The 18,611-nt window shown below is 61.6% G+C and overlaps 2 protein-coding genes across 9 annotated transcripts; both read right to left on the minus strand.

The window, feature by feature from the left end:
* Nucleotides 1-1,541: 1,541 nt before the first annotated feature.
* On the minus strand, nt 1,542-13,948 carry CEP131 (centrosomal protein 131). Of its 8 annotated transcripts, none has more exons than XM_056505801.1 (27): nt 13,914-13,948; nt 12,311-12,503; nt 11,594-11,679; nt 10,714-10,828; nt 10,488-10,606; nt 10,270-10,383; nt 10,001-10,177; nt 9,697-9,814; nt 8,841-8,957; nt 8,028-8,196; nt 7,826-7,926; nt 7,538-7,720; nt 7,038-7,229; nt 6,793-6,930; nt 6,385-6,510; nt 6,189-6,305; nt 5,789-5,818; nt 5,278-5,380; nt 4,887-5,088; nt 3,855-3,962; nt 3,654-3,771; nt 3,479-3,553; nt 3,253-3,395; nt 2,798-2,975; nt 2,570-2,712; nt 1,896-1,956; nt 1,542-1,770 (listed from the first exon to the last, which is right to left on the minus strand). In XM_056505801.1, the coding sequence occupies exons 2-27, from the start codon at nt 12,479-12,481 to the stop codon at nt 1,702-1,704; spliced, it is 3,273 nt and encodes a 1,090-aa protein (XP_056361776.1). In that variant the 5' UTR covers nt 12,482-12,503; nt 13,914-13,948; the 3' UTR covers nt 1,542-1,701. The 8 variants fall into 8 exon arrangements, with proteins under 8 accessions (XP_056361776.1, XP_056361775.1, XP_056361771.1 ...); XM_056505800.1 differs by having other exon boundaries at nt 7,038-7,232; XM_056505796.1 differs by having other exon boundaries at nt 7,038-7,232; nt 13,798-13,921.
* A 550-nt stretch (nt 13,949-14,498) lies between these two features.
* TEPSIN (TEPSIN adaptor related protein complex 4 accessory protein) lies at nt 14,499-18,606 on the minus strand. Its single transcript, XM_056505807.1, is given in 14 exon segments — nt 14,499-15,335; nt 15,610-15,744; nt 15,826-15,904; nt 16,008-16,124; nt 16,378-16,549; nt 16,636-16,759; nt 16,761-16,837; nt 17,031-17,102; nt 17,212-17,284; nt 17,388-17,455; nt 17,596-17,689; nt 17,783-17,874; nt 18,087-18,159; nt 18,374-18,606. Coding segments are annotated over 14 exon segments (1,677 nt in total). The 5' UTR covers nt 18,416-18,606; the 3' UTR covers nt 14,499-14,876.
* Nucleotides 18,607-18,611: the final 5 nt, after the last annotated feature.

Raw genomic sequence — 18,611 nt, forward strand, 5'->3', positions numbered from 1 at the left:
GCTCCAATTAGCAGGGGAGATTACAGATCCTTCCCAAGGGGAGATTACCCTGCTCGGATCCTGCCACTTGCTCCGGCTTCTCGGCTGATTTGTCTGGGGCTGCAGCTAATCCCCTCCCGGGCAGACACCAGATTGAGCCGCGATTCCCGCGCGGCGGCTGCCAAAAGCCCCCGGTGCTCCTGACCTCCTTCCCGGCCCCGCGGCAGCCAGCGGGCTCCGCTCATCCGCCTAATCCGGGACAGCCGGGGGGACCGGGGCTCCTTCACTGGGGAGCTTTGGCAGAGCCCGCAGCGGCCGCACGGTCACCGCCAGCCCGGCTGAGCGCCCGCCGTGCCGCGGCTCGGCAGGGACAGGACAGGGACAGGGACAGGGACAGGGACAGGGACAGGGACAGGGACACGCTCCTGCCACGCGGCCCCGTGGGACCCCCGGGGTGCGGGCGGGGGGCGCGGGCACGGGCAGCCAGCCGGTGAAAATCCGCATCCCCGTTATGCAACGGCGCTGATGTATTCACGCCTGAACCGGGCACTGGCCTAGAAATTAGCCCGGGCGATGCCGGGGAGGGGCCGGGAAGATGCCGGAGCCCCCAGGAGCGGCGGCTGCAGGACCGGGAACACCCCGGGGACCGCGGGTGGGTGTTCAACCCACAGCGGAGATGCCGCAGGGGGCTCAGGGTCCTACATCGGAGCCACAGGGGTGGGCACAGGCACAGTGAGAGGGCTGAGCCCCCTTCTCCCACGCCAGATTTCTCAGAGCCGGGGGCAGGAGCCGCTGGGGTGGCTGTGCGGGGCGGGGGTCGGAAGGAGCGTTCAGGAAACTCCTTGGAAAAGCAGCAAGAGCCAAACAAGCGCCGTGCCCGGCATTTCCCGGCTCACCGGGATGAGCTCTCCAGCCTGGCACAGCGGGGAGGGGAACGGAGACCGGCACGGCCACAGCTCTGCTGTGCAGGACCAGCCACCCTGTCCCTGCCCCGGAGCTGGAGGAACGGCTCGTGCCCCACAACACCCAAACCGAGCGCCAGAGCACGGGCAGGGATCTGGGCCATGGGAAGTGGCCGAGCCCCTCGTGCAGCTCCCTGGGGTGACAAAGGGTCCCTCTGCGGCTCCTTGTGACCGTGGGGGCTCTGGCAGTGCTGCCATGGGGCAGGGGGAGGCTCCAGCAGGACGGATGGGGAAACACCAGGGGCTCTGCTGAGAAAACATCTGCCGGCCCGGGGGAGGGACCAGAGCGGCTGCACACTCCCGGCCGAGAGGAAACAGATGCCACCGGCCTAGCCCAGGCATTTCCCGGCCCTGTCACGGGGTGTTGAGGAATCTGCAGGTAGCTGTGGGATCACATCCTGCTCTGGCTCTGCCTCCCTGCATCCTACCGAATATTTTCCTGTTTGGAACAGGAAGCAAGGCATAGATTGGGGTGCTGGGCACCCTCAGAGCAAAGGGAGGATCTTGGGATGCAGAAATGGGGTTGGGAAGGTGGGAGTGGGCACAGGCTTCGACAAGGAGCCACTGGCACCGTTGTGCACAATTACAGAAACAGCTGTTAGAAACCAGCAGAGATTTATTATCAGAACAAAACTCCCAAACATCTAAAGGCCACCAAGTGTCCCAGCACAGCCATGATGTTGGGACCAGGCTGTGGAGAGCAAGAGGGAGGGAAGAGCCTGAGCCCAGCCCCAGCCCAGCTCCCTGCCCAGCAGGACGGTCACTCCATGGCCAGCTGCCGCTGCTGCTCCAGCAGGGATTCCAGCAGGTTGGCTCTCTGCACAGCTGCCTGCCACAGGGCACAGGGGAGAGAGCTCACAGTGCCCAGCCCAGCCACAGCCACAGCCACAGCCACAGCCACAGCCACAGCCACAGCCACAGCCACAGCCAGGGCTGGGGGGAGCCCTCACTCACCTCGTACTGCTTCCGCAGGCTGCTCATGCTCTCCTCCTTCCTCAGCACTGCTGCCTTCACCCTGACATGGACGTGGGGAATGAGCACCCAGTGCCAAACATGGGGCTGGGCCCTGCCCCAGGAGCTCAGCCCCTCTCCCCCAGCCAAAGCTGGGCTCCAGGTGCTATCACACACTGGCAGCACCTTTATTCCATTAGTGGGTGCTGTGTAGTGTGGATGGACTTGACTACAGGAACAAAGGCACATTAGCTTCTTAAGGCTGAATTACTATTTTGGGGATGTCCCAGCTGCCCTCAGCCTCTGTGGCTATGCCCTGACCCTGGGCCCTGCCCCTCTGGAGGAGAAGATCAAGTGGGTGCAGTCACTTGGTATCATGTGTGAGCCACAGAGAGCCACCAGGAGGTGACAGTGATCCTGGCCAGGGTACAGCCAGGGAGGAAGGCAAATAGAGCTGTTCTCCACTGGCCTCTCCTGGCACTCATGTCCTTCATTTAGGCACAGGGGCAGCCCTGAGGACAGGATGGCACAGAGAAAGCCAGCAGTGACAAGGGACAAAGGATTCAGAGTGGCTGAGCAGCAGCCAGCTTGGGCAAGACTCCTCTGCCTGGTTTACCTGGACAGCTGCTCCTGAGGATGCAGCACTGAGCTCCTGCACCACACCTGGGCTCCCTCACCTCCTGTGCACCTCCTCCAGCTCCCGGTCCTTCTCCTGCAGCAGCCTGTCCAGCTCCAGGTGCTGCCTGGCCCTCAGCTCCGCCATCTCTGCCTTCAGCCGCGCGTTCTCCTCCTCCGTCCCCACCAGCCTGTCTGCACATTCCTGCCAGATCACCTCAGTCAGGCCTCTGTGCCCCAGGACAGCTGGGCATGGGCCAGGCAGGGCCCTGGCTCTGCTCCTCGCTCACCTTCCTGATCTCCTCCACCTCCTGCTCCTTGTGCTTGAGCAGGCCCTGCAGGCGGATGCTCTCCCCTTCCAGCTCGGCCAGCCGCCCCTTGAGCTCGTTGCAGCGCTCCTGCAGCTTCCGCTCCGACCGCTCCAGCTCCTGCAGCTCCACCTCGTACTTGTCTCGGATCCTCTTGATCCTAAGGGCAGGAAGGACAGGCAGCCTGGTTCATCCCACTGCTGCCTGGCTCATCACAGCCCCATTCCTGCTGCAGGACCAGGGCACAGCAACAAGGGCAGAGCTGCCCTGCAAGAGATCCAGGGGCATTTCCTCAGGTGAGAGGTAAACTTTGTCCCTGTGAGCTGCTCCTTCCTGCACTAACACTGCTCCAGGGCTCACTGGAGAGGTGCCCAGGGGACAGGGAAAAGGGACCAGCCCTGGAGGACCTGAGGCCTCCCTGCTCCCTTTCCCCTCACCTGTTCTCCGCTGCCCTCTCGCACTCCTCCTTGGCCAAGGACGTGTCGGCCTCCAGGCGCTGGATCACCAGCTCGATCTCTTTGTCCCTCTCCTTCCTCATCTCCTCCCGCAGCTCCCGCTCCCGAGACAGCAGCCAGGCTTCCTGGAATGGAGACAGCAAACATGGCCTCAAACTCCTCTCAGAGCCCATGGGTAGCACTTTTGGTGGACAGCTCTTGCCATTACCTCCTTCTTCACATAGTTGGCCTCCCAGGCCTGCTTCTCCAGCTCTAGCTGGTCCTTCAGCACCTTCAGTTCTGCCTGTGAGAAGGGAAAACAACAGCTCAGTCCTGGGCTCCTCCTGTGCTGGCTGCAGCTGCTGGGGCTGCCCCAAAGAGCTGGAGGTGAGGGGAACCCAGACCTGGTGCTGCCTCTCCTGCTCCTCCTTCTCCTTGGTGTACTTGTCCCGCAGTGCCCGGGTGAGGGCTGAGCTGTTGGCCTCCAGCTGCTGCCGCAGCTCCTCTGCCTCTGCTCGCTGCCTGCACAGACACAGCTCCCAGCATCCACACCAGCCCCTCTTCCCACGGGGGCCTGGCCCCAGGGCTGCCCCCATCCTGCTCACCTGGCTGCTTGCTGGCTCAGCCTCTCCTTCTCCTCGGCCACCTCGGCATAGAGCCGGCGCCGCTGCAGCTCCAGTGCCTGCTCCTCCTGCTCCAGCTGCTGCTCACACCTGTGGGACACACACACTCCAGGGCTGTGCCCTGAGCACTCAGCCTCTTCTTCACCCTGCGCTTCACAATGCCAGAGGATGCTCCCAGCTCTGCAGCATCGTCCACCTGAGGCTGGTGGAGTGTGTTGGATTGATGTGGCCAGAAATGTGGATTCTGTCACCATCTGTTAAAACCCGGTGGGGTAGTGATTCCTTATCTCTGTGGCACATACCATCTGCTAATGGGCCAACTTTAAGACAAGATGGGGCAATCACCTTTATCTTTTCCACAACCCATCCTCCCTCCAGGAAGATATCATCTGCTGCTGGCTCATTAAGTCCCACTGTATGACTGATAAAATTACACCATCCCATTGGGAGATGCTCCAGCCAGGGGAGCAGCCAAGCCTTTCCTACCCAGATAAAAACTGAGATTCGGGACACCAAGGAACCTTCTTTCCACTGGATTCCAGAGGAAAACCAGACCTTTCCACATCATCCCTGGAGCTTCAGAGGAAAACTGCACCTTCTACAGGAGCACTGCTCCAGCTGAACCACATCTGCCACTGCAGGAGGATGCAGCCACCATTGAATGGGACTGTGCCAACACCCTGACTGACTGACGGGTGTCAGCTTGGATTCTGACTCTGTCAGGGTTGGGATTATTCTTTGTAATACTGTATTTCTATTTTTATTTTCCTGGTAAAGAACTGTTATTCCTAATTCCCCTATCTTTGCCTGAGAGCCCCTTCATTTCAAAATCGTAACAGTTTGGAGGGAGGAGGTTTACATTCTCCATTTCAAAGAGAAGCTTCCGCCTTTACTGGCAGAACCAGGACATGGAGAGAAATGGGCTGCTCCTCATGGAGCTGCAACCATTGGGATCCCACCAGCACCCCAGAGTGTGAGCCCCCAGGCACCCCGAGCCCGCGGTGCCACACCCACCTCTGCCGGGCCCGCTCGCGCTCCCGCTGGCTCTGCTCCTCCCTCTCCCTCTCCAGCAGCCCCCGCAGCTCCTGCGCCTGCCGCCCGTAGTGCTGCGCCGCCCGCTCGTCCGACTGCAGCAGCTCGGCCTCGTGCAGCAGCTTCAGCTGCCGGATGTCCTCGCGGTGCTTGGCCAAGAGCTTCTGGATCTCCGGCTCCAGCCCTGCGGCAGCGGGAAGGACGGGATGGCTCGGCCTGGATCCCACCCCAGCGGGTGGGATGAGCACAGAGGGGTTTTCTCTCTCCACCAGAAATGGAGCAAGCGCTGCCCACACCAAGGAGCTCCTGATCTCTCCTGGAGCACCCTGGCACTGCCCTGGCTCCAGCTGCTGCTGAGGGAACCTGCCCGTACCTTTCACCGTGATTTCTTTGATCTTTTTGGTTTTCTCCTCAATCCACTTCTCCCGCCGGACTTTCTCCGTTGCGCTCATGAGCTCCTTCAGTTTCTTAATCTCCTGTTTGGAAGCAAATGGGAAGACCTCAGAGAAGCTGGCAGAGAAAAGGCCTGGGAGCTGGGCTGTTGGGAAGGAAGCTGTGGAGCTGCACATGGATACATGCACAGCCATGGCCAGGTGTGCTCTTCCAGCCCAGAGTGGCCACACACTCTCCCAGTGCCTTCTCCTCTAACCCCTTGGGAAAGTGCTCACTGCCAAGACATGAAAGCACCAAAGGACAGGGAAGGGGAACTGGGGGCTGCCGAGGGTCCCTGCATGCAGGGCAGCCCATCTGTCCCTGTGTGATGGTGCTTTCCTCTCCAGCCTTCCCTCTGGAAAACCCTCTGGCAGGGGCTGGAGCAGGGCCAGAGCAGGTCAGGGCATGAGAGCAGAGGGCAAGGCACAAAAGAGAGCAAAGACCACATTTACCTCACAAAAGGGGCCCAAAGTGCGCCAGACCTGGGGAGAAAGAAAGGAGGGCATGGAGAGAGAAGGGGAATGGTGGGGGAGAGGCAAATCCAGAAAAGCCATGTCTGTGGGAGCCACGGGCAGGGCAGAGCTGGGCAGAGTCCATGGGGGCAAGGGAGACAGCACAAGGGTCCAGAGACCAAGACCAGAGGAACCCCACAGTCTGGCCAGGCATAAGCTCAGCTCCAAGGTCAAGGACAAGCAGAGACTGGGATGGCAGAGCTGGAATGAGCCCAATGGTGCTGCCTTCCTGCCAGGCCTGGCACAGGGCAGGAGAAGCAAAATTCCTCCATGGCATTGGGTTTGGCCCCATTTGAGCAAAACCAGCACATGTGTCCCCCCATCTTCCCTGTCCCCTCACCAGCTCGTGCTGCTCCTGCATCTGGGTGATCTTCTGGCCATACTTCTGGTCCACTTGTTTCAGCTCTGCCACCACGGCCTCACACTTCTCACTCAGCACCTTCTTGTCATCGAGGAGCTGGGCAGGGTGAGGAGCCAGCATCAGGCAGGAGCAGCCACCTCAGCCTCTGCCTTCAGGAGCTGGGATGAAGGATTACCTGGTCAATGAAGGCCAGGTGCCTCTGGATAGCTGCCTCATACTGCTCCCTCTGCAGCCTGAGCTGCTGGCTGAGCTCCTTCTCAGTCTGTTTGACGTGTCGGTCGGTCAGCTCCCGCTGCTGAGTCTGTGGGGAGCAGGGGTCAAACAGCCACAACAGGGAAATCACCATCAGGCCAGGAAAATGAGGGACAGAGCTGAAGCAAAGCCCTGGTGCTCACATGTCCCACCACTGTCAGCAGGAACACCCAGCCCCCCAGGACAGAGGAGAAGGGAATTCAGCCCAGGTCCCAACTAGATGATCTTTAAGGTACCCTCCAACCCAAACAATTAATGATTCTGTAAAACTGAGGGACAGTCCTGATTGTGTGCTTCACAGGCCCAAGAACCACATGTAAAGCTGACACACCAGAGCAGTCTGCAGCAGGCTGATGGCTCTCTTCTTCTCCTCCACTTCCAGCTTCAGCCTCATCATGGAGCTTGTCACCTCTGTGGCAACAGCCGACACCTGCTCCACGTGAGCCAGCTCCTCTTCCAAAAGGAAGCCCTGCCACAGCAGAAAGAACATGATGAAAAGGTGGTGGAATCACCTGGAATGAGGACAGGGGGATGATTCCCACCAGGAATGGATTCCCACACCACAGATGGACTCACCTCCCGCTGTGTGGCTGAGGCAGCAGACCTGGGCCTCTCCTGCTCTGACTTCTCCATCTCATCCAGGAAACTGATGATGCTTTGGAGCTTGGCCTCTGAAAGCAGAGCCCCATCCTCAGGGACCCCTGGTGGGTGGTTCAGCTTCCCAAACTTCTCCAAGTTGTCAGCAGTCAGGGAGTTGGAGCTGGGCTCCTGCTGGGAATTCACCGTGGTGAATGAGCATCGGGGGAGGCCTCGGGAGGAGAGGTGCTGCCTTTCCTCCATCACTGCAGCCTAGAGCCTGATCCTCTGGGCTAAACTCTGTCCCATCACCAGCAATTGCATGGGTTGCTGTTCCTTGCAAAGCCCTCAAAGCACCAAACAATTCCTTTACCACCTACAAACTCCTCCATCTCCTCCTCCAAATTCCTCCATCACCCACTCCAAGCTCCTCCACCACCTTCCCTGGCAGTGTCCAGCTGTTTCTCACCAGGCAGCCATCACTGTCCATCCCAGCTCACCCTGTCCATCCAGGCATATCTGTCCTTCTTGAGGAGCTTGGGTGGGGGCAGCAGCTCTGGCTCCTCCTCCAGCAGCCGGAGTGTGTCCAGCAGCTCATTGAGTGTGACCTTGGACTGAGCCCTGCTGCCAGCAGCCACTGCTGTCTCCAGATCCTCGTTACCCATCTCCCTGGAGCTCACATCCTAAAGGAGAAGATGAGTGAGTTTTCTGGGTCTGCTCAGAAGCCAGCAAAGGCTCTGATGTTGCCCTGGCAGAGCAGGGCCCCCAGGAGGCACAGCCAGACCCACCTGCAGTTTGTCATCTGCCCCAGGGTCCTGCGAGGGCACAGAGCCAAGAGCTCCCAGGCTGCTTCCTTCAGGCTCCCCAGCTGCCAGGGGGGAATTGGCCTCTGCAGGAAGCAGACTGTTCTCAGGCACTCACCCCAGCCAGCCTCTGGGAAGCAGCTCCTCAGAGCAAACAGCTCCTGGACCCCTCCTTCCCCTCACTCACCGGTGTTGTTGGCTTTGGTGAGGCTGCTGGCCGGGCTGGCATTCCTGGCTGAGGCAGGTTTGGCACCAGGCTTCTTCTTGGGCCCCCTCCTGCTCTCCTTCATCAGCACCAGCTCTTCTGGAGAGCGTTTCGTCTCCAAGGCCTTTTGGGCCCTTTTCTGCTGCAGCTCCTGCAGGGACAGAGCAGCCATCAATGTCCTGAGGTTTTGGGAAGGCACAAGCCTGTGTTTGCAAGGCTGTGGCAGCGTTTTTGCATCCTCCAGCTGCTCACTGATGTGACTCCCCCAACCCCTCCCTGATGGAACATGATTCCAATTAGGGCAGAAAAAATTTGGGGTTTAAAACATCCCCAGCTTCACTGCCAACTCCTGCAGCCTGTGCCAACCCCATCTGCACCACCAGCTGCAAGAGCAGGGTGACAAAGGATGTGCTGCTTCCTGCCAAGGGACATAGAGTGGTACTCAGCCCTCTCTGGAGGGATCTGCTCCTGAGGAGGATCCCATTCCCAGGGTATGCACATCCTTGGCCATTCCACAGAGCTTGGAGTCTCTCTGTCTCAACATGGTCACCATTTTCCTGAGAACTACCCAGAAACCAGCACTGTCTTCACAAGCTCAGAATGAGCTGCCAAGGCTTGGCAGGAGCACAGCAGGAAACTGCTCCGTGGCACCTCCATGTCCGGAGGGAGCAATCCATTTGCAAGGCTGGCTCTGATCCTGCCCCATGCCAGGGCTCTGGAGATGCAGAGAGGCCTCTGCTGCCTCACAGGATGATGCCAACAAATGGTGCCACACAGGCCTGGCCCTGGCCCTACCTGGATGGCAGCGTGCCGGGCCAGGCGCGCCTTCTCCTCTCGGATCTTCCGGCGTTCCTCGTCCTTCCTCTCCTGCAAATCCAGGACATTCCCCTCCTCCATCCGCTGCTGCCTTTCCTTCCAGAGAGGAGGGTCAAAAATGTTACTGACAGCTCTCCACCACTGAGAAGTGTGAGGGGCACCCACACCTGGGTCACCCCAAATCCAGGCTTTCCATCCTCCCCTCCGTGCAGGTGAGGAGGCAGAGCTCCACCTTGGAGCAGCTCATTTTCTCCAGATTCTCAATGTAATTATTATTATTATTATATCATCATCATCTGGGTCTGCAACCACCGAGGAGACAAGGCTTAAAAATAGACTCACACGCAAGAGCAACGGAGCTTTTCATTACTGGGATAAATAATTGAACACAAAGAAACACAAATAGCTGTGAAACCTCGTCACTCTAACAAGCCACCTCATTAGGGATTCATTAGGATGAGCCAAGACAGGGCATCCCTCCTCTGGCCACCAGTGTGGCCCTGACAATGCAATTCAGGGAGACTTGTGCTGCTACTGCCAGTGTCTGACTGCTCCCAGTCAGGGCTGAGAGAACTGGAGCTGTGTGGTGCTGAGCCTTTGGGCCTCAGCTGCTGCTGGAACCCAGCTCAGGCTAATCCCTGGACACCGCCAGCACAGCTCTGAGGGAACAGGACCCTCCCCAGCTCTCTGGACCATGGGGGGCTGGTTGGAAGCAAAGCCAGAGCTCCCTTGACTCCCACAGCCCAGGTCTGGGGACTAAAGGGATCCCAACTGCATGGCCAGCAGGACAGAAGTGCTGGGTGGCCTTGGCTACAGAGCAGGGGACAGGACCAACCTCCCTCTTGGCAGCCATCAGGCGCCCCAGAGCCGCAGCCGCCGTCCTGTGCCGCTGCGAGTGGCGCCGGTACCAGCGCTGGATGGTGACAGCAGCCAGGTTCACCTGCTGGATGAACCTGTGGGGACAGGGAGGGAGGGTCAGCACAGCCCTGGCTGCAGCAGGGCACAGCTTCCCCACAGCACCAGGACCTGCAGGTGCTCCAAGAGTGGCCTCTTCCCAGTGTGAAATCCCACAGGACAAGAACAAGCTGCCCTGGAGCCCCTCACGCCTCCTGGCACTGCCCTCCTGCCCCTTCCCTCACCTCTCGGCCTCCTCCTCGGTCACCTCCCTCCTCCGGGGAACGCTGCTGCCACTGCTGCTGCTGCTGCTGCTCTTGTTGTTGCGGGTCATGATGTTGTTACTGGAGAAATTCTTCTGAGACTTCACCAAGCTGCTGCTGCCCTCCCCATCCTCGTTTGAGGTTGCTTTGACGACATTGCTGGGACAGAAGATGAAACCACTCAGCCCTGTGCCACACAAGACCCCCCAGGGCCAGCCCAGCTGCAGAGCCAGGACATCCCCCACACTCACTTGAGGGAACTGGGAGCCTGGTTGGAGCTCTTGGGAGCAGGGCCCTTCTCAGCAGTGGAGTAGTTGTTGTGCACCATGGTGGTGACGCAGTTGCCCATTGCGCCCTTGTTGCTCCTAGTGTGGAGAGACCAGGAGTGTCACAAACAGCACCTTCCCCTCTCTGGGTGTTTTTTCCATGCAGTTCTGCCCACTCCTCCCCTCAGGACTCTCTGTCCTACCTGTTGTTGGCAGTGAAGTTGGCAGCCAGGAGCACTGTGGCTTCCTTCCTCCTCATGCCCGTGGGTGGCTCGAGGCCGTGGGAGCCAGAAGGGCCTGGGAACACCCGGGGCTGGTCATCCTGCCAGGGAGTCAGCAGGGATAAGGGCACCAAACCCACCTCCTCAAACACCAGCAGCAGCACAGAGCCAAGCTGGCCCGCCCACTCCCAGAGCCTGCCATCCTCACCAAGATATTCCATGTGGTTTTCTTTTCTGGGGAGGTTTTGCTCAGAGTTGCCAGTTTCCTCCTTCCTCCTGGATCGCCCTCAAAGAAGGCCAGGAAGTCTGCTGTCTGCTCCGAGCTTCATCCAGAGCCAGGGGAGGCAGAGAGGAGAGAACAGGGGTTCTGGGGTAACTCACAGCCACAGGACACACTCTGGGTATGCAGGGCATTTGGATACTCCAGTGTGACACAGAGGAGAAAGGGGCTGGAGAATTGTTACATGGCCACAGAATCCACAAATGACTCGTTTTTACACAGATGGTAAAACTGTGGTGGTGTGTGGTGATAGGGATGGGCACAGACCAACAGCAGAATGGAAAATCCCAACTCAGAGGGCACTGGGAACAGAGAACTTTTGTCTCCTCACACAGCCCAGTTATGGCCTGGAGGGTCCATGAGGACTGTTGGAAACAAATGAAATGTTTTTTGTCACAGCCACAGAAATACACTCCCTTTCCCCAAATAGAAATTCTTCCCTGTGATGGTAGTGAGGCCTTGGCACAGGTTGCCCACAGAAGCTGGGCACTACTCTGACAGAGCAGTGTCCCAGGCCAGATTGGATGGGGCTTGGAGAAACCTGTTCTCGTGGAAGGTGATCCTGCATGGGATTTTAGGGTCAGGCCATTCTATGAAACCCTAAACAAGAGACCTCCTCTTCAAAAAAATAACCAAAGCACCAGACCTTGGTTTTCCAGGGCCAGGTTTTAACTCCTGATGTGGCATGACAGAGCTCAGGGTACTTAGGAAAGGCTCCTGCTCCCGCACAGGGAGGTTGGACACGTGGGTGGGGTGTCCCCCAGTGCCACCCACAGGGCAGAAGGACAGTCTGTGGCTGGAGCTGTACCTGTGTGAGCTGTTCACCCGCTGGTTCACCTGGGTGGTGCTGTTGGACCTGCGCAGGTTGTTCATGGCCCGGGATCCCGCATCTTCCTGCGGAGAGCAGGGATAAATCCAGCAAGCACGCTCAGGAGGAGCACAGGCAGGCTCCCCCATCCTCTCACCCAGTGGGACACGGAGTCCCCACCACCCCAGGGCTGCCAAGCTCTCCTTGAGGTAGCAGGCAATGACACCTCGCTCGGGCGCTGCTGAGCCAGCAGGAACACGTTCCTTAGCACAAGCTCCAGGGAACAAGGGCGTGGGAATGCTGCCAAAGGATTACTCAGCATGGAGTACAGACTGTCTGCTGGATCCTGGAAGAACCCAGCAAGCACCTGGGGCTCAGTCCCTCTGTGGAACCCCCACTCAGGAGCCCCTGGTGCGGCAGGAACAGGGGGAGGCTGGGTCTGACATCCCAGCAGGAGACACCAGGAAATCAGGAGTTTCCAGGTGGAAATTGGTGCAGGGTGGTGAAGGGCAAGATGGGAAAAGATGGAATCCTGATGCTCCCTCCTCCTGCATTGAGAAGAGCTCCGAGCAGCGATCACTGAGGGTGGTGCCAGAGCAAAGCCAGGCTGGTGCTGGGGGAACCACAGCGAGAGGGACGTGGGCACGCCTGGAGCCATGCCATACACCAGGCACGTGCCCCCTGCCCTGGCACAGGAGGGGAAGGACAGGGGCTCACCGGGGCGTTCCTCTTGGCTTTGCCGTCGGCAGCCACGGACACGGAGCGCGCCATGAGCTTGGCAGGAGAGGCGCTGCCGGGGCGCCGCGACACCGGCACCGGGAGCCCCGTCAGCATCAGGTCTGCGACGTCAGAGCTCTGCACAGAGCAGCAGCTCCGGGTGCTCTTCATGCTGGAGCAGGAGGAAACAGCCCTGGAAACACAGTGCAGACAGAGCATGGAGCATCCAGCCTTGGAACCAGGCACTCCAGTGAAAACCGGCACACTGAGCTGGAACTGCTGCCCAACAGGACAAAACACCTTCCTCCAAATTGCCACGTGGCAAATAACCCAAGCACAGCCCTGGAGAGGCTCCAGGTGAACTCCCCACTGCTTTCACCCAACCCTATGGCTGTCCATGAGCTGCTGTCACATTTATGGGCCAGGATTCCAGCAGAGGACTAAAGGGAGGGAAAAGCCCTGCTCCCCATCCCAGGCTCCTTCACTCCACACAGCCCATGGCTGCCACAGGATCACACGGGCCCAGAACGGCCCCATCTGTGCAGGATGGAGGTCACTCCACATCATACATCAGGCTGGGATGCTGAAGAACACCAGAGCAGCTTCCAAGCTCCCAATCCCTGCCAAGAGTTCATTCAGAAGTGTCTGTGCCCTCTCAGGGGGCACAGGAAGAGCTGGGCCCCCTCCCAGCTTGGGGCAGCACATTCCCCTTTCCCCTCTGCATTCTGCCAGCCCCAGTGCTGATCCAGGAAAAGACCAGATCACTTTATTTCTTTACATTTATTACCCAGTCTGTCCCTAAATCCTTTTCCCTGGCAGCCCTGGCTTCCCATCTCAGGGCTCTACCACAGCCCTTGGCAATGCCTCGGGCTCCACAGCCTGGGGAAACAAACAGCTCCCATGGAAACTGCCGGGCTCAGGGCAGGAACACGGCTCAGGAGCCCAGGCCCAGCACAGCAGCCTGAGCCCCAGCCCCTCAATTCTCTGAAGCTCAGACTCCCCAGCTTTGAAGCCCCAGGTCCCCATGGCCCCAAGCCCCCCTATGACCCAGAGGCAAGCCCTGGCCTGCAGCTCCCAAATCCCTGAGTCCCTCAGGATCACCCAGGTGCCACACCTATTCCCCTAAAACCCAGACTCCCAAGGACCCCAGGACAGGTCCAGCCCCAAGCTCCCCGTCCCTAGCTGCCCCCAGGCCCTCCCAGGACCCCATCCCCGGGTCACAAACCCCCCAAGTCCCAGACCCCCACCAAGAACCACAAGGCACCAACCACAACCCCTCAGGAGCCAGACCCCTCCCCAGGACCACCAGAAAACCCAGCTCCAAGCCCCCCATGACCCCAGGCCCCGAGCCCCTCATGACCCAGACCCCTCCAGGACCCCCCAACTCGCAATCCCCGCAGACCCCCAGCCCAGACCCCAAACCCTCCAAGCCTCCCCAAGCCCCCAGACCTCAACCCCTCACGACCACGGTAATGGGCCCCACGCACCCACAGGCGGGTGAGATGCCGAGAGGGAGGCCCTGACCCCGTCCCCGCGGCTCCTGGAACTCCCTTTGCTGCCCTGGACCCCCCTCAGCCGCCATTAAACGCCCCCATCCCCTCACCTACGGCCGCGCTCCAGCCGCAGCCATTGGGCGGGGCTGGCCCGAGCGGCCAATGGGGAAGGAGAGAAGGGCGGGGGCAGAGACGCGATTGGCTGAGGCGGAGGAGGGGGCGGGAGCAAGGAGGGAGGCGTGACCCATAACAGGCGGGGCCTATCGGGAACGAACCAATGAGACGCGAGTACGAGATGGGCGTGGCTTTTGAGGGCAGGGAGAGGGGCGGGTCTTGAGCCACGTGGGCGGGGCGCCATGGGGGTTTGGGGGGAAATGGGGATTTTGGGGACTGGGGCTACTGCGGAGCTATGAGGAAGATAAGGGAGTCATAGAGCTATTGGGGGAGGTGGGTTGGGGAGGCGGAACTATGGCGCAGAGGGGCTCATGGGAGTATTTGGGGCCATAAAAATGAAGCTCTTAGGGGGTTCTGGGGCAGGGGGTGAGCTATAAGGAAGAGGGAACCATGGAGCTACTAGGGGGAGAACAGTGGGAAGCTGTGGGGCTGTCGAGGAGCCATGGGGGTGTAGCAAAATGTGGGGCTGTGGGCCAGGAGGAGCCATGGGCCAGGCTCCATCAGAGGCGCAGGAAGAAGTCACACGTTCCCAGACCCGAGTGGGGGTTTATTGGTGGGTCCCGGCCCCATGGGGACGGCACCTTCTCCCACCCCACCCCCACAGAGCCCAGGCTGCAGCTGGGGACCACCCAAGAGCACCCATGGCTGTGCTGGGCTCCCCAAAGCACCCCCAGCTCAGTCCCAGCAGGTCCCACACCCCTGTCCAGCTCAGAGGAGCAAGGGGTTGTGCCTCTCTGCCTGCCCTGGAACACCACGGACAGCGAGAGGGACATTGTTACCTGATGGAAGCCCTGGCCCTTGTGGCCATTTCAGCCCGTGTTCCCCCTGAGGCACCAGGACAGCACAGGCCCCGCAGGGATGGGGGGCAGAGCCCCGCAGCCCCCAGGGCCTGACAGCAGCTACATGTTGAGGAAGGCGAAGGCTGATGGCTGCAGGGTGCCCTCCGTGTCCGTCCCCCCATCCTGGGGCCGGGACGGCGTCTGTGGCTCCAGCGGCGGCGAGTGTGGCCGGAGCACCGTGCCAGGACGGGCCACCAGCTCCATGCCAGCGAACAGGGACAGGCTGGGGGCTGCTGTGTCCCCTGCCAGCCTGCTGTCCCCGTCCTGCTCGCAGGGACAGGCTGGCACTGCGGCCCCAGGCTGCTGGGGGGGCTCCGATGCCACCCCCGGCTCCTCAGCAGGGCCCTTGGGGGCTGCAGGGGTTGGGGCCGGGCTCAGGGGGGTCAGGAAGCTCTCGCTGGCCAGGGCTGGGATGTCCATGAGCAGGTCCCCGGCTGAGCCCACTGAGGGGGCTGAGGGTGGGCGTGGAGCTCTTGGGGAGGGCTGGGCCCGGCACAGGGCCTCGAACTGCCGCAGCATCTGGGGTGGGATGGGCAGAGTGAGAGCGGCACCGGCAAAGGGGCTTGGCCCTGGTACCTTTTCCCAGGCAGAGGGACTGTCCCCAGTGTCCCCTCCTGGGGCTCAGAGGGAGCATCACCCTGCCCAGGCTCTTGCTCCTGGGAAAGGCAGCCAAAGCCACCTCTCTGGGACATACACAGAGCCATTCCCAAGAGCTGTGTGTCCCCAAGGGCTGTCAACCTGTGCCAGGAGCCCCCACCCTGAGGACTGGGCACAGGGATGTCCCCAGAGTCACCTTTGTTGCTCGGTTGGCCACAGGCCCAGGGCTGCCTTGGCTGAGGTGCTGCAGGCGCTGCCGGGTCACAGCAAAGATCTGCTCTGGGGAGAGCAGGTCAGAGCAGCCGAGGGCAGAGATGGCACACATGGACCTCTGTGGGAAAGGGGAGCGTGGCTGAGCCAGGCAGGCCCCCAAACACCCCCCAGCCCTCCCAGGGGAGCCCCCTGTGCTCACCATGCGGATGCTGTCACTGGGATCCTCCAGCGCCCGACCCAGCAGCTCCAGCACCACCTCACAGTTCAGGAGCCCACACCTGCACAGGGTCACAGTCAGGCCAGGTTTGGGCAGCCAGGGAAGGACTCAGGTTGCCCCAGAATCCCCCCCAGCCCCAGGGAACACTCGCCTCTGACACTTACTCCTTGAGGAAGTGCTGAGCTTCCTCCCTGGTGAGGAAGACCCTTGCCCCACGCGTCAGTCCCGACACCAGGCTCAGCTCCCTCCGGCAGTCACCCGGGCTGTCAGCATCCACCCTGCTGGGGACACACCTCGTGGGGACAGGAGCCACCTGCTTACTCCTCCTGGGGTCCCTGCACACCCCCTGACAGACAGGGACCCCCACCCTGATCAGCTCTGCCCGCCCATGGCTGGCAGGACAAACACCCCAGTGGAACACAGCCAGCAGTGGTGGGGCCACTCTGGATCAACGGTGTGGAAAACGAGGGCAGCGCTCCTGGGAATGCACCTGGGGCAATCCCAGGGCAGGGGAGCCCCCTGGGCCCCTCTCACCTCTCAGCCCCGTGGCTCAGCTCCCGGCTGGCCCCGGAGCGGCTGTCGCTGCCGGATTTGCTGCCCGAGTCCGAGGTGCGGCTCCGCTCGTTGCCCTGCGAGGATTCCTGGGAGCTGTGCCCGCTGTCTGCCTCCTCCCAGCCGCCCCCGGCCAGCCCTGGCTGGTGGCTCACTGTAGGGACAGTGCTGCTGAGCTGGGGTCCCCAAACCCCCAGCACAGACCCCCCAGACTCCCCCAGCTGCTCTGGCAGGACCCACCTCGGGATCCGCGCGGCGCGGGAGGAGTCGGGGGCGGCACGGCCGGGCTGCAGGCAGGGGATGGAGCTCGGACGGGCTCGTAGGTGTCCTCAGGGAGGTCCCCACGGAGCCGCCGGGGCCCCCCCCGGGGCCGGGAGCACAGCCTGGGCCACAGCCTCGGCCGCTCGCTGGAGGCTGCTCAGCAGGGCCTCTCCTGTGGAAGCTGCGGCACGATGGGATGTTGGGAGAATCCCGGGAGCTCAGCCCCATGGGATCACCCCAACACTGAGTTCCAGCATGGGAAAAGGGGGTGAGGGAACTCTGGGAGCTCAGAGGACGAAGCACAAAGTGACCCCCATGGCCCTACCCCAGCTCCCAGCAGGAAAGGACCCAGTGAGGGCTCGACCAGGACTCACCAGAGCCGCTTTTGTCACTGCTGAAGCCGAATCCCTGCAGGGATCCACAGGGGCTGGGGCTGGAGCCCATCCCTGGGGAGGCACAGGGAATGTCAGAGCGAGCACAGGCACTCAGGGCTCCCCTTTCCTGCTGTTTCCCCACCCCTGTGACCGAGGGCCCATCCCAGGGGGCTGTGCTCACCAGCAGGGGCCCGGGCGGGCAGCGCCAGGGGCTGTGGCAGTGGTGCATCCGAGAACAGAACGCTGGCCAGGTCCTGTGGGATTGAGGGAGGGAGACAGAGGGGTGTGGGCAGCCCTGGGAACCCCAGAGTCCCCAGAGGAGGAGGCTGGGGGCTGCCCTGTCCCTGCAGCACCCACCTGTGCGGCCGCTCGCACCTTCTGATTCAAGCTGTTGCCATGGAGGGGGTCTGGGGGCCCGGAGAACACTGCAGACACACAGAGGGGAGGGTGGGGGATGCTCCCAGGTGGGGTAGGACCCTGCTCCTGGCACAGCCTGGAGCCCTTCTGGGGTCTCCAGCCCCTCATGGGGCTGTTGCTGCTCTCCCAGGTTTCCCCAGCCCGTTACCTGCGGCCTCCCGGATGAAGCTGGCGTTCCTCTTCAGCTGCAGGACAAACTGGGGGGAGCCCTGGGAGCAGGTGTGCAGCAGGATCTTCAGCACCTGGCTCGAGGGACAAGGACAAGTCACAGCTGCCCTCCCTGGAGTGGGGGGTTCCATCCCACAACCCCCCCAGTGCTCGCAGCACAGACCCACCTTCAACTTGACGTGGCAGGAGCTGCTCTGCAGCCGCGTGAGGAGATGCTCCAGCAGGCACTGGCTGCTCCCGGGAGACTCGTGGGAGATCTCTAGGGACGGGTTAGGGATCCAGCCGGGATCGGAGGGCAGCAGCCCAGGAGTTCAGCCCCTCCACAGAGTCCCAGCCAGGACCCACAGTCCCACGGCTGCCCCAAACCAGCCCCGCAGGTCTCCAAGGCCCCGGGGAGCTCCCCCTGCCCCGAGATCCCCTCCCTGTCCCGGGGAACCCCCTGTCCTGCCCCCCCCGCTCCCTGAAGGATACTGGCGATCTCCTCGAACAGGTACCCGGGGCAGGGGGTGTCGTCGTCGGCCGTGCCCCGCAGCAACACCGGCAGCTGGAGGAGGAGGGGGCGGCGTGAGAAGGGGCGGATCCGCCCCGGACCCCGGTGCTGGGGACCGGACCGAGGCCCCGGGGCAGGCCCGGCCCCGTCAGGGCCGTGTGTGGCCGCTGCAGCAGCGAGTGGGGGGGTGCAGTGATGACGTCACTGGCGAGCAGTGATGTCACACCCCGGCAGCCCCCCCGCCCCCCCCAAAAGCTCCCGTCCGTACCCGGCTCAGGAAACTCAGACGGTCCCGCAGCGGCGCCGCCATGACACTGCCGGCACCGGCCCTGCCCGGTCCCGCGGCGGCGTCAGGGAACCGCCCCCCGGAAGTTGTTTTGCACCAATGAGAGCCCGAAGCTCTGAAGCTCAACCAATCAGCGGTGAGGGAGGGCGGGGCTCCAGGCGGAAGAGCCCCATGAGGTTGACGCCTGAAGGAGGCGGGAAGTAAACAACCGGCATTTCCA

This window comes from Oenanthe melanoleuca, chromosome 18, assembly GCF_029582105.1.
Source record: "Oenanthe melanoleuca isolate GR-GAL-2019-014 chromosome 18, OMel1.0, whole genome shotgun sequence".
In the NCBI taxonomy this organism is placed as follows: domain Eukaryota; kingdom Metazoa; phylum Chordata; class Aves; order Passeriformes; family Muscicapidae; genus Oenanthe; species Oenanthe melanoleuca.

Excerpts from the sequence above, each read along its gene's own strand:
- CEP131 (XM_056505796.1), bottom strand. The coding sequence starts at position 13,892 with ATGGCGGCTGAGGGGGGTCCAGGGCAGCAAAGGGAGTTCCAGGAGCCG. Across the intron at positions 9,815-10,000 it reads ACCGAGGAGGAGGCCGAGAG|GTTCATCCAGCAGGTGAACC; the intron begins GTGAGGGAAGGG and ends CTGTCCCCACAG. Across the intron at positions 7,721-7,825 it reads GGGCAGATGACAAACTGCAG|GATGTGAGCTCCAGGGAGAT; the intron begins GTGGGTCTGGCT and ends CTTCTCCTTTAG.